Raw genomic sequence first — 13,296 nt, forward strand, 5'->3', positions numbered from 1 at the left:
ACAGAGCCAAGGCCAGTCAGCTCCAAGGTGGATCCAGTTCTGGCCAAGACTGCGCCCATCAGTGCTGGTGGTAGTGCTTCTGGGATAACATAGTGGAGAAGGGGAAAAAAAAAAACCAACTGGGAAAGAACAGGAAAGAGAAGAGTGAGAATATGTGAGAAAAACAGCTATGCAGAACCCAGTGGGCCGTGAAGAAGGTGTGGGAGAAGGTGCTGTGGGTGCAGAGCAGAGATTTTCCTGCAGCCTATGGAGCAGACCATGGTGAGGCAGCTGTCCCCCTACAGCCCTGGAGATTAGTGGTGGAGCAGGGATCCACTTGCAGCTCGTGGAGGACCCCACGCCAGAGCAGATGGGTGCCCAGTGTAGGCTATGAGCCTGTGGAAGCCTGTACTGGAGCAGGACTTGGGACCCTGCAGGACTTGGGACCCTGCAGGGCACCCATGCTGGAACAGTTTGTTCCTAAAGGATTGCACATCATGGAAGGGACCTACACTGGGGCAGTTCATGAAGGACTGCCTCCAGCGAGAGGGATCCCAGGCTGGAGCAAGGGGACTGTGTAAGGAGTCCTTCTGAGGAAAAAGGAGGGGCAGAAGCAACATGTGATGAGCTGACTGCAACTCCCATTCCTATCCCCCCTGCACCAACTGGGGGAGAAGGTAGAGAAAATCAGGAGTAAATTTAACCTTGGGAAGAAGGAAGGGGTGGAGAAGGTGTTTTAAAGATTTGACTTTATTTCTCATTCTCTTACTCTGGTTTGATTAGTAATAAATTAAACCAATTTCCCCAAGTCCAGTCTATTTTACCTGTGACAGTATTTGGTGAGTGATCTCTCTCTGTCCTTACCTTGACCCACGACCCTTCTGCTGTATTTTCTCTCCCCTGTCTGGCTGAGGAGGGCAGTGACAGAGCAGCTTTAGTGAGTGCCTGGCACTCACCCAGGGCTTGCTACAAGTTTTGATTAAAGAAAATGCACTTTAGAGACTGTGAATAAACTACACCAGAAATAAGTCTGTTCATACATGATAACAGACTTTTAAAAATTACTCAACCCTCACTCAGTCACACTGAGTCCTCATTTTGTTTCTTTTTCTTCAATGTAGCCTTTGCATTGTATTTCACTTTATGCCATTAAAAAGCTATTTGGAGGACCAATTTACTAATTTTTTTTTGAGATTAATCCATGTTCTTGCTTATGACATAGCAGTTCTGAAACAGCTTGTTGTCCCCTGGACAGTCTGAATGGACTCAACCTTGATGGAGCCTGGAGTATGAAGCAGCACCACTGTTCTTTTTTCCTGCTCCTCCTCCAGTGAGGAAGGTTCAGCAATAAAGAAAACATTTATATGAAAGAGTTATTACATGCATCTGCTTTTCTCTTCCCCTGAGAGCAATTATGAACTATTTGAGAAGAGCTGTCCTTGACTGCAATATTTCTGTGTATCACCACCAGCAGCTGTAGCAATGGAAGCACCTGTGCAGGCCACCCTGCAGTGAGACTGCAAATCATTAACTGTTTTCAGACCTCTTCTAGATAACAGTGGTAACCCAAACACCATTAGTCAATTTATGCAAGGGTTTGCCTCATGGATGTTTAATACCTAAATAGCTTAATAGTTTAATATAATTTCTAGTTCACTATCTAATAGCTAATTATGTATAGTAAAGAAAACAAAAGACAAAACAGGCAACTGTGTCAAGAAAAAAATGCTTGCATGTTCTTATTTTCTTTAAATCTGTATGAAGCATGAATGTAGTGTCATGGATTACTTTTTATGGAAAGCAGTCAAATTTCCTCTAGGTCAGATTCCTTGGAGAAGTATGTTATAATTATGAATGATGAAAAAATGAAAGATTTTAGATGGCAATTTTTACCATTAGGGAATTTTCCTTTTTGTTAGAACTGAAGGAGCATTGTTTTCTGGGGAGATTTTTACCCATTCACATTACCTGAGGGACTAAGAGTTTTGAGCCTTTCAGTTACAGTGGAGCCTGAGATAGCCAGGATGAAGAAGCAGGTTGAAATTCTTAATGATTTTTTTCAGTGATTCTCCTCCCTAGAAATGGAATGCTTTTCCCCCTTCTCCATGTGCTGTTTTCCTTAATTGTAGGACTGTGATTGCCCCTAAAACTCTTGAACCAGGAACATCTTTCTCTGAGGTCACAGAGGAGAATTTTCTTTTACAAAGCTATGTGGAAATAAAGACAAAATTTTTGGAAGGTCAAGTTTGGGTTTTCCGGGGCATGATTTTGATTGTGTAGGGTGATCTGGAAAGCCTGGAGCTTCTGCTGCCTCCTTTAGTCTTGAGCCAGTGAAGAGAATACCTTCACCAGTGCTGGAGAAGTAAAGGTTGCATTGGGATAGCTCAGGAAAGTTTGCAGTGGGAGGTGTGAGAGAATCCTGCTGATTGAGAACTGGGATGCGATAGACAGTTCCTGTTATGTGGCATGGAAAATACTTTCCTGATATGCTTGTCTTGTTGTGATGATATCTGTGATAGTGATGACAGTGATGAGGAGGGTGTCCTGGAGGAGGGGGACAGCGTGGTCCGTGGTGGTGGGGAGGGTGGTGGTGATCTGGTCCATGAGGAGGAGGACAGGGTGGTCCGTGGTGGTGGGGAGGGTGGTGGTGATCTGGTCCATGAGGAGGAGGACAGGGTGGTCCATGGTGGTGGGGAGGGTGGTGGTGATCTGGTCCATGAGGAGGAGGACAGGGTGGTCCATGGTGGTGGGGAGGGTGGTGGTGATCTGGTCCATGAGGAGGAGGACAGGGTGGTCCGTGGTGGTGGGGAGGGTGGTGGTGATCTGGTCCATGAGGAGGAGGACAGGGTGGTCCATGGTGGTGGGGAGGGTGGTAGCGATCTGGTTCATCATGGGGAGGAGGGGGAGAAGAAATAGCAAGTTCTTCATTGCTGTCTTGATCTTCCTTGCTGTATTTGGGGTTATGCTCAGGGTGTTCAGGTCTGGACTGAGAAGAGGGGGGACATTCATGTCTGTGGTGATGCTTACGTTGATGTCTGTGACCAAAATGATGATGACAATGGGGATGTCTGTGTGGATGTCCCAGACGTGAATATTTGCCTCTTCGCCCACAGCCATGGTGCTGTTTATGAAAACATTGGGGAGGAAGTATTAATCAGGTGTTGATAGGGCAGAAGAAATTGGTGAGAGAGAGAGAGGTGGGAGTTAGTAGGTTTGCATTCATAGCTCTCATGATCTTTGAGGAAAACTGCATTTTTTCATGATAGAAGAGAAGGAGTAGATAATAAAATGCCAAGTTACTGAAAATCTGCTGGAAACACTACACTATGTCAAAATGAAATTATTTAACCAGCTGACAAATATTTGTGATAGATCAAAACAAAATAAATCCGGACTGGAGTAGCTGCTGTAATATAAACTGGAATACCAGTATGTTATGATAAAGATCATCTCCCCTCCTCTTGCTTTCTAAAATTTCTCTGAACTTGTTTGCCAATCTCTACTCACTTACACCTAGTCAAGTGATTGAACTGAGAGAAGACACACTTGGAAGGAGTTGTAGGGACAGCTCAATTCTGTTTCATCCTTTGATTGACCTAGGACTTTAAGGTCAGTCTGTCCTGACATGCTGCATCACACCCAGGCAATAGAAAATTGGCATAAATGTTACGATCATCTGCCAGTCTGGACTAAGCAAGGTTGCTGTAACCTGCATGAGGATATAGCCAGAGATGTGCCCATTGGTGAGTGCTTACCCAGGGATGGTAGATTTCACAGCTTATATCTGTTCCATCCGTTTCATCTGCATCACTGATAATTCTTGCTTTGCAGAATCCGGTGTGCTAAGCAAAAGAAAGGGGAAAAAACCCACAATGCACATCTGAGTTCTTGTGATGGAGTCAATATGAACTACTGAATATTCAAAGTTTTACAAGTTAGGCTATTCCTTTGATACCTAAGTGTGTTCACATAACTTAGCCAGATCCTGAGCCTTCTGACCAGTGCTTGCCAGTGATTAATAATGGTTAAAATATGTGCAGTTTTTGAGGGTTCTTGACTGTGATGTACTCTAGATGCACTTGGCCATGTGCATTTAAAGGGCTACTACTCCCCATCTTACTTCCTGTTTGATGGCTAAGAGATTGGACTGCTACTGATGCCTCCAGAACAGGTACCCGTGGGTGCCTGATTTTTATTCCTTGGTTTTTTCCTGTCTTTGCTTGTCAAACATCTGTTTGCATTGGACTATTCTGTAATTCTGCTCAAAGCTCTCAAAACCTGGCACTATGTAGCTATGCTGCTTCAGACAAAGCTCAAGGCAGAGCTTTCTTCCATTTATTTTTTAAAAGGTAATTTGTTGTAATTTTTTTGCATCGCTTCCTTTAGCACCCTGTTTGCTGTGACTTTCTCCTGCTGTCCAGTCATGTGTGGAATTGCTCATGTGAAAGAGCACAGAACTCAGGTGATGGGTTCTTTGTATGCTCTCTGTACTGGGTGCTTTATCTGGATATTTGTTCATTAGTAGCCCATTATGATCAGTGACTACAAATGTTAATGGCATTTTACACACAAGCAGCATCAGTAGCAACACTGAGAACAGAATTCAAACCCCCACAGCCATCTGCCTTGTGCTTCATTCTAGTGAACTCGTGGCTCCCTTACCAGTTAATTCACAACCTTTTACAGTCTTCTGAAGTATAAAAAGCTAGAGAAGGTGATGGATGTACATAAACCAAAAATTTTACATTTGATTTTTTCCATGATTTTATTTCATTATTTATTTATTTCAATATTTCTGGGGAATAATTTATTCTGAAATTATGAAATCTTGCCTAGCTAAAACACCTTGTTTCTTTGGTGTAGACTATTATAGTAGTGGAAAAGTGGGGTGAGGAGAATACTTGGATAGTTTTCTGCAGACGAGTTAAATTATTCCACTCTCCATTCCTCTGCTACAGAGGAGAAAAAAGTGACCCTGAGCTCACTGGGATGACATAAGACATATATTTTTTTCCAGGATCTATGACTCATATTAGTGTAAAAGTTTTTATGGACATAGCATGAATGATTTGCTAGGGGTTGGCCACAGTTTGAATGCAAAAGCCAGATACAACCTGAAAAGCTCTAGGCCTTTAATATGCCAGACTCCAGTTACTTCAAGATTTGAGAGTTCAGACTGTCTCCTTATAAAAGACAAAGGAGCAGCTGTAAAATTAGGATCTAGGCTTGGACATGCTAGATTTTTAGTTTTGAGTTTGGGTGCATGCTTATGAGAAACACTTGGAAATATATTGGTAGAATCTTCCTGGTACCACCCATTGTATCAGTTCTCATTCTAAGACTTTACTTACAGCGTGCCAGTCATGCAGAAAATCACATTCCAATGCTTGATCTGCTTGCTGCATAGATTTGGAGCAGTTGGTCTCTTTTATAGAGAATCCTAAAATGTGACCTTCACGGGAGGCAGTCTGAAACCAAGAGGTCAAAGAAGAAGTGGTAACTAGGTGTATTTAAAGTCCTGTAATTTTCAAAGCAACCATTCTTCATCTTATTGTCAAAATCCCATCCACCTTGTGCTTTCCTTACCTGTCCTGTTCAAATGTTCATGCACATTCAGCAAGGAAAGCAGATTAGATAATTTATACCTTACTTGCTTCACACCCTTACAGCTTCCATGAATGCTTGCTTTAATTCTTTGTTTAGTATGTGTGTGTTATAAAATCTGTTACTTTTACAGCCTGTGTTTTTAGGAAGTAGTGTCCTTAGAGTCTTCTCCCTAAACTGAACTGCTGCTCCTGTGAAAGTGGAGAGATCTATTGGAAGGCAAGCACCCCTTTCCAGTGATGGGAGTACATAGTGTTACAGTGCTGATGTTAATTTGAGGTGAAATTCTGCCAGTTACTGTGAGAATGTTGCTTTCTCTGTTGTCAAGGGCATTAGTTATGGAGAAGGCCTTACTCCATAGGAACATGGGAGAAAACCTTTGTGATCCTATTAAAATCCATAAAGAGGTGTTTCATTTTAATTTCCAACTATAGCAGTACTTTTATTTCAAATCTGTGTTGAAGGTGTCCTTAGCATGTGTGCACACGAGTTTCACTGGTTTAACTAAATTGGTAAAAAGTGCTGCACATACTTTATGGTTTGGTGTTTTATTGTAATTCATCGTTTCTGAGCATTAAAATCCAGTGGTACAATCTGAAGTGTTGCTGTAGCTGAAGAGGGCGAAGTGTGGAAATAGTGTTTGGGGAGAAACACACAAACCCAGGCAATGTGAAAACAATCCCTTTCTAAATGGCAGTAGGGATACATCGTGTACAGGGCTGCAGTGTGGAACACTGTCAGGTTTCTGAGTAATATTAAAAGCTGCAGGGAGGTGGGTTTGGCATGCTATCATTTAGGCAGTTTCCAAGATCAACATGTATTATGGTGGGAGCCATGGGACCTCATTATAGAGGTGTCCTGAGCTGACACGTGTTGGCAGAATGATCCTGTGCTGTTTAAGTGAATGACTCCAGTATCTACCTACAAGAAGTTTTGTTCTAAAATATACTTCAAATCACCCAAAGGATAGGTCTTCATGTTGACATCACTTAGATATGGAGTTATTTACCAGACCCAAAAGTTCTTCAAGAGTTACAGTACAAATTCACCTCCTGTCCTCAGAGTGCTGCTTTGCTCTGCAGCAAGAGCCAAAATGATGCTGAGCATGTTCCACTGTGTGTTGTATCCATGTGCTAAATATTCTTGGAGTAAAAAATTGTCTGTCTTCAACTGACAAAATGTGTGACTGTGATAATACACAAGTGTCCATCTCAAAGTCTGCTCAGTACTAAATAAACTCATGTATGTCATGATAGGTAAATAGGCATTCAAAATTAAAATATGTACACAAAGAAGGCTTTGAATTCTGAATGCCATCACACTGTCATAGTTTTTAAGAAATGAGAAATCCTTTTGCTTTCACACACCTAAATTGAAGTTGGTAACAAGTCTTTGCAAAACTAGGACCTTCAACTTTAAACAGATGATTTATGCTGGTTGATCTGATCCTAGAAGGGTTTGAGTTCTATACCAGAGCACCGAGTTTTGGAGCTGCTCACAAAAATGTATCATTTCTAAGTAATTCTAGGAGAAAATGTGACTTACCATCTTTAAAATTCTTTCAACTTTATCCACAGCAAAGTTGTTTGTGTGGTTACCTTCACTGTTGAATTTCTTCAGGGCCTTTGCAGCGATATCTTTATGTTGCTCAGTAACTTCTAAGGCTTCAAGTTTCACAGGACAATCTTTGCACTCTACTAAGTCAGGTGGAACTGTGAAAACAAATAATTTACTAATATTACAGTGGATATTAATACTCTTGGGAGTGTGCCCATAGCTGTAATGTGAACTCATAGTGAGAAATTTAATTGCAGCATTTCCTTGGAAGTGAAATACCTGTCCCTCACTCCACAAATATGGGTTTGTCCTGTAACGTGAAAAACCCCCAAACCCATGAAAATGAGTATTCTTATAAATCCCCTTAGAATCTTACCACCCCAAATGTGCAGTCTTTCAGAGTTTACATTTGTTCTGATATTCATTATCATATTTTGGTGGACTGAAATGGTGATATCATCTGACATCTGGTTTAGTGGAGTAGGGTAACCTTAATTCTATTACTCATTCTTAACATTCCATTTGAATTGTCTAAAATATGAATTGCAAGCAGATGAATGAATCTGTTACGGTTACCATACACTGGTGGTGTACAGACTTTGGTACTAGGGCTGGTTTGAGATATGTGTTGGCTTACAACAGTGGTTATTTTACCTGGACTTAATGTACAATTAAATCCATATAGTTGAGGTTTCTTCAGCAGATGGTTTGTATATGTGATAATCTTACATTGCCCAAAGTCCTGAGAAGAAAAAAGAATACATGATTATGATGTTATTTTCCCTGGATTTAATTGGATGTAGGCGATCATAGCAATTATACCTCCTTTTAATGTGCAGTACCTCTAAGAATAACAGATGTGGTCATTAATGGAATGTTTGATCAGGTACCACTCAAAATTTGTCTTCAGATAAAATGGGATCTCCCTCTACAGGAGCCTTTATTTTAATTCTCAGTTTGCACGATTGAGTAGACAATGGAAAACTGAACCAGCCTTCTTAGTCATCCTGATACTTACTTAGAGTAAGATAATACTGGATGGCAGGGAAGGTTAGAATGCCAGGTTACACGAATCTTTATCAAAAGTGGATGGACCTTTTTATCCATTCCTTTTCTCCCTTAAGAAAAACCCAATAAATTCTTTTTCCTCTCTCTGCCTGGTCTTCCTGCTTTGTCCTTTGTCATAGTATCACAACTCTCCTATTTAAATAAAGTTTTTGACTGGGAGTTCTCATCATTGGAGTGCAAGAAGAAAGGACAAGTATTGCTCTATATCATTCATGTACTGACACTACCAATATTTCACATTGTCATACTACAAATGCTGTGACAGAAAACTGACAAAATATACCACTGGTATTTCTGGCTCATATACTAGGAACATGCTTAAAAAATAATTTCTAGTGCCCTTTAGTTGTCAGCAAATCACCCTTAAAACATAAGTTCTGCTACAAGGAGTGGAATGTGGAGTATAGTTCCTTTGAGACAACTAGTTAAATAAAGCTACACTTACTAGAAGAGTCAACCCTTTCCCAAGCCTTTAGCTTATGTTTAACAACTCTAGAATTAGATAGATTTGGGTTTAGAATGTGCCATATTAAAGCCCAGTCTTCACTGAGAGATTTTGTGGCACAAATTTCTGGGCAGTTCAGATGAAGGTCAAGTTAATGAATTATTGGTGTATGAGTCAGTGCAGATGCCATTACTTGCCATTGGATAGGTGTCACTGTATTCACAAGACTCCCAGTGTCTTCTGGATAGGACAGAGCATTCCGTTTCCAGCACATCCAAAGTTAGGTAGAGGACTGATGAATTTCCCTGGAAGAGAAGTGCAAGTAAAAATAGTTTGTAGACAAGAAGTTTGATCTGAAAGAAACTTTTTTTTGAGGTTGATATGTTTAATCTTTATGAAGCTTCTCCAGTTCTCTATTAAGATTTTTCAGAGTTGACAAGCACAGAAAGGATTCAGGCTGGAAGGGACCTTTGGAGGTCATCTTGCCCAGCCACTTGCTCAAGGCAAAGCTGGAACTTCAAAGTTTCAACTGCATTCTGTGTATCAGCAAGACAGACATTCCACAGCCTCTCTGAGCCATTCTAGTACTTAACCACTTTCTCCATGATTTTTTTTTAGCTGTATATGTAGTCAGAATTTCCCTTCCTGCAACATACAACTGTTGCCTCCTATCCTTTTGTTTATAACTTGTGAGAAGTGTCTGTTGTTAATCTGATATCCAACAAGTAGAGAAAATACCAGTGTTAAAAGATTGCCATTCCCTCTTTCTGATTTTCCCATAGAATATTCTGTTCTATGAGGACATCAGTTGTCTAGGCAGCCAATTATGTACCTACATCTATTTCATATTACCTTAGTGACCAGATACTCTTTCAGAACTTTGCTTCCTGCTCAGTTTATTTAGGGAGTTATGCAACAAAACTCTAATAATCCCAACAAAATCAGAAGCCTTAACTCTGAAACTCTTCTAGTGTATTCTGTCTCCTGAGCAAATAGGATTAGGAAAATTAAAATTTGAATTTATATGCCAGTGTAATGGGATGTGGTGCTAAGAATTTTCTGTGGCCCACAGAAACAGTTTTAGAATGAATTAGTTAAACTTTATTCAGCCCTTGTATGGACATTCAGAATAGACACATACGTATTTTATTTTGTCATTTAGATAAAATCATACAAATCTTTCACTTCACTGTGAATAAGTGTCCTCAGGTTTTATGAAGCTCCATCTATTCAGGTTCCTTTTTCAGAGTGTTTCTGTATAGATGAGACCTTGTCAAAGAATTGCTGCAGATTAGTGTAGTATTTTCATTAGCGCGAGTCCACCAGTGCCATGTTAAACACTGATTTTGCAATATTTGTATATCTTAGCATTGCCTCTAATTTTGAAATAGGGCTTAGTAAATCTGCCTGTCCTTGGTCTCTTTCATGTACTAGTTAAAGACATTTTTATTCTATTGTTTTTTCTGCAACTGATTTGTTTTGGCATTTAGGGAGTCATTGGCTATCCTCTCTAGGAAACAGAAATAGGAAAGAAATAGGAAATGACTGATAGGGATTCTCTATCCAGTCTTTCCCCTGTTTTGCAGAGTAGTAACTCCTTCGACTTCCTCTGCCTTTTTTCCTTTCCACCAGTTTATCCGGCTATCTCCAAAATAAAGATAATAACAAAATACCAATCTTACAGGATACATTGGTCTAATTAATCTTAGACATTCATGGATTAAAGAAACCTTCTGAATGTAAATTTTGAGTATAACATCTGAACCAGACAGCAGACAGGACAGATTAATTTCCAGAGTTGTATAAAGCTGTTCAGAGCATCTCTTAAGCAAACATCCTGCCGACCAAGAGAAGAGAGGCCATTCAGCATTGTTTGAAATCGAGCATACATGCAATAAATCATGCACAAATGAATACTGAGGCAGTGTAAATCACAGCTGATTCATTGGATTACATCAACATTGTTCTAGTGAAAGCAATAAACCTAAGCTCTTCATGACCTGGCTCATTATTTAAAAAGCACAGTCTTGTGTAAGTCAGCCTTTAAGTTGATACTTACTAAATGTAGTTCATGTGCATCAGCAACACGGAATAAACCAAAAACATAGCCATCTCTGCGATGTCTGTTGACCAAATCCAGGGCCACTCCTGCATCTGTTTCAATGGTGTTACAGTCTGCAGGGGTAATGCTTGTTTCGTTTTGGGCATTAGAGCACTGCAGTAGTGTCAGAAAAAAAGCTGAAGCTAGAAGCAGCATTTTGTTTGCAGTGTTAGGTCACTTGTGCCCATGCCCCGATAAAGCCAGCCTGCTGTTAAATCAGAGCAGCCCACCAAAGTTGTAAATGAATGCTAAAAGGGCATGGTTTTATATAAATTAAAGTGTCATGTCAGACAGCCATTACCTTGACCCTGGATTAACATTTGCAAACAGCAAGTAAATGATTATATCGTGATTGAGCAGATTTTGAGGAAAGTAGGCTTTATAACACTTTCTGGACTATCCATCAAAGGGTCTGTTTGTGATTCTTTCAACAGGCATTGCGCAATGGTGCTTTACCATGGAAAGTTCTTACTTCTAACAGTGTAAGGCTGGGCCTGGCAGTAAGAAGATCCAGTTTATGTGTGCAGATGTTACACAATCTTGGTCTGCTGTTTACTATTAAAACAGTTGAACTGAAAATATGCCTAAATATTTGTGGTCAAATTATGGCTATATCCATATCCCTGTTTTCACAGTTCCTTAACCAGCAGGCAACTAGTGAAAGGGAAACAAAGCATCCACTCAGATGTGGAAAAGGGATAGAGCTCAAGGGGCACTGCAAGCTGGTGGTCTGCAGCTTCTATATGAGTACCTGCTATTCCTCCAGCTCAAGAAAATTTAGAGCAGATTTCTATCAGTTTTACATCATTTCAGACTGGTACTTAGAAAGGGACTGACTGGCCCAATACCCATGTAATCTAGGTATGGCAAGAAGTGACATAAAGCTGCCTTTGCATTCTCAACCTGAGCAGTTCTGTGTGCTTTTTGGCTGTGGTAGCTCTCATAGACTTCTTTAGAAAATTGCTGGTGATTTTTCTTTTTGTATTTCATAAAATAATGCAGTACCTAGTAAGATTTATACCTTTCAAGGATATGCCAATATCCTCTCCTAAGCAGAAAGGCTGAGATGTCTCATTGTATTCAAAATCTTTTATTCAGGATCATTTAAGGCATTCTTAAAAGGCAGTAATTGCTTGTCAGGGAGTGGCTGAAAATGGAATACAAAATTCAAACACTGAATAAGAAAATACAAAAATGCAAAGTGAGTCCAAAATGAGAAGGTCAGAGTCAGATGAGGAATTTTCCAAATCCTGGCTGATGTGAAGATTGGATTAGCTTCTCACAGAAAAAGGTGCTGGCTGTATAATTGACTTGGGGGCTGGAAGCTAGATGATCTTTGAAGTCCCATCCAACCCAAACCATTCTATGACTCTATGACTCTATGACTTGGGTTTACGTGTTTGACCTTCAAGGGTTTGGGTTTTTTTACTTACTTTTTTGAGAAACCTTCAGAAATAAAGCGAATAATCATCTTTAACAATTACCTCATTTCATTAATCTTTATTTTAAAAAATTCCACCTCTTAGCATGTCTGATGTCTACAAAATCGTATTTTAAAATGCATTGATCTGAAGCAGTAGATTTTGTTCATGGTTAGTTCAGGACACATTTAACAGTTCTCTGGTAGTAGATAAGCTACATGTAGCATCTTACAATGCCAGGGGCACTAAAAACTGTCATGAGTGAGTTTAAAATGGTTAAAAATAGTCCTGCTACTTGAGGAGCTTGTGGAACTTGTTGCCACTGAAAGATCTGGATGCACACATTGTCACTGGGGGCATAAATTGCTTAGAAAAGTCCATGGACAGCGGGTCCTTACATGGATACTAGAAGGACTAAGCAGAAGAGTACCCTTTAAAGTCCCTGGTACAATGATTCTGGGTGCTGGAAAGGTACAAGGGGAATGGTTCGCAGAGAGGGGCAGGTCATAAGCTTCTTCTAACCACAATTGTCTTTTGCCACTGGGAGAGGTGGATACTGGGCTGGATGTACCACTGTTCTGATGAAATAGGGTGTTTCTTTTGGTTTGGTTTTATAATATTTCATTATAATTACTCAGAATCTCTTCCAGAAGATGGAAAAAAAACAGTGAAATAAATGTTGTGTAAATAATCAAAGACATTTGAAGTATATCTCATCAGTTAAAAATAATATTCCAATCATTTCTGTGTTCCAAATTGTACCTCAATTCATTTATTACAATACTGGTTAATTTTTTCAAATGGGCAGTGAAAGGCATTGAATTAGGTGATTTATAACATAATTCCCTCAGCCGTCTGTTGTTTGCAGATTGTTCTTTTTTTCCTCTTTTGTTCTGGTTTGTTCATTGTGACACCCATCATTTTTTTGACCGTAGCTTATGTATATTTTATGTATGAAATTGAAACAGTATGAATAAACAGTGGAAAATGTGCAACTCCCTCAATATTGACTGCAGAAGTAAAGTAAGATTCTGTTCCCACTCTAGAGAGTTTTGTCCTTGATTTCTTTGGAAAAGAAAGATTGGACTCTATTATAAAAGTACAGCATTGACAAAAACTCC

At 39.9% G+C, this 13,296-nt stretch overlaps 1 protein-coding gene across 1 annotated transcript; it reads right to left on the reverse strand.

Moving 5' to 3' along the window:
* Positions 1 to 711: 711 nt before the first annotated feature.
* On the reverse strand, positions 712 to 10,997 carry HRG (histidine rich glycoprotein). The gene is made up of 7 exons (XM_010397292.4): positions 10,713 to 10,997; positions 8,851 to 8,958; positions 7,795 to 7,882; positions 7,129 to 7,295; positions 5,331 to 5,447; positions 3,735 to 3,821; positions 712 to 3,100 (listed from the first exon to the last, which is right to left on the reverse strand). Exons 1-7 carry the CDS (start codon positions 10,908 to 10,910, stop codon positions 2,159 to 2,161), a joined length of 1,707 nt encoding a protein of 568 aa, XP_010395594.2. The 5' UTR covers positions 10,911 to 10,997; the 3' UTR covers positions 712 to 2,158.
* Positions 10,998 to 13,296: the final 2,299 nt, after the last annotated feature.

Source organism: Corvus cornix, chromosome 9 (genome assembly GCF_000738735.6).
Source record: "Corvus cornix cornix isolate S_Up_H32 chromosome 9, ASM73873v5, whole genome shotgun sequence".
Taxonomy (NCBI): domain Eukaryota; kingdom Metazoa; phylum Chordata; class Aves; order Passeriformes; family Corvidae; genus Corvus; species Corvus cornix.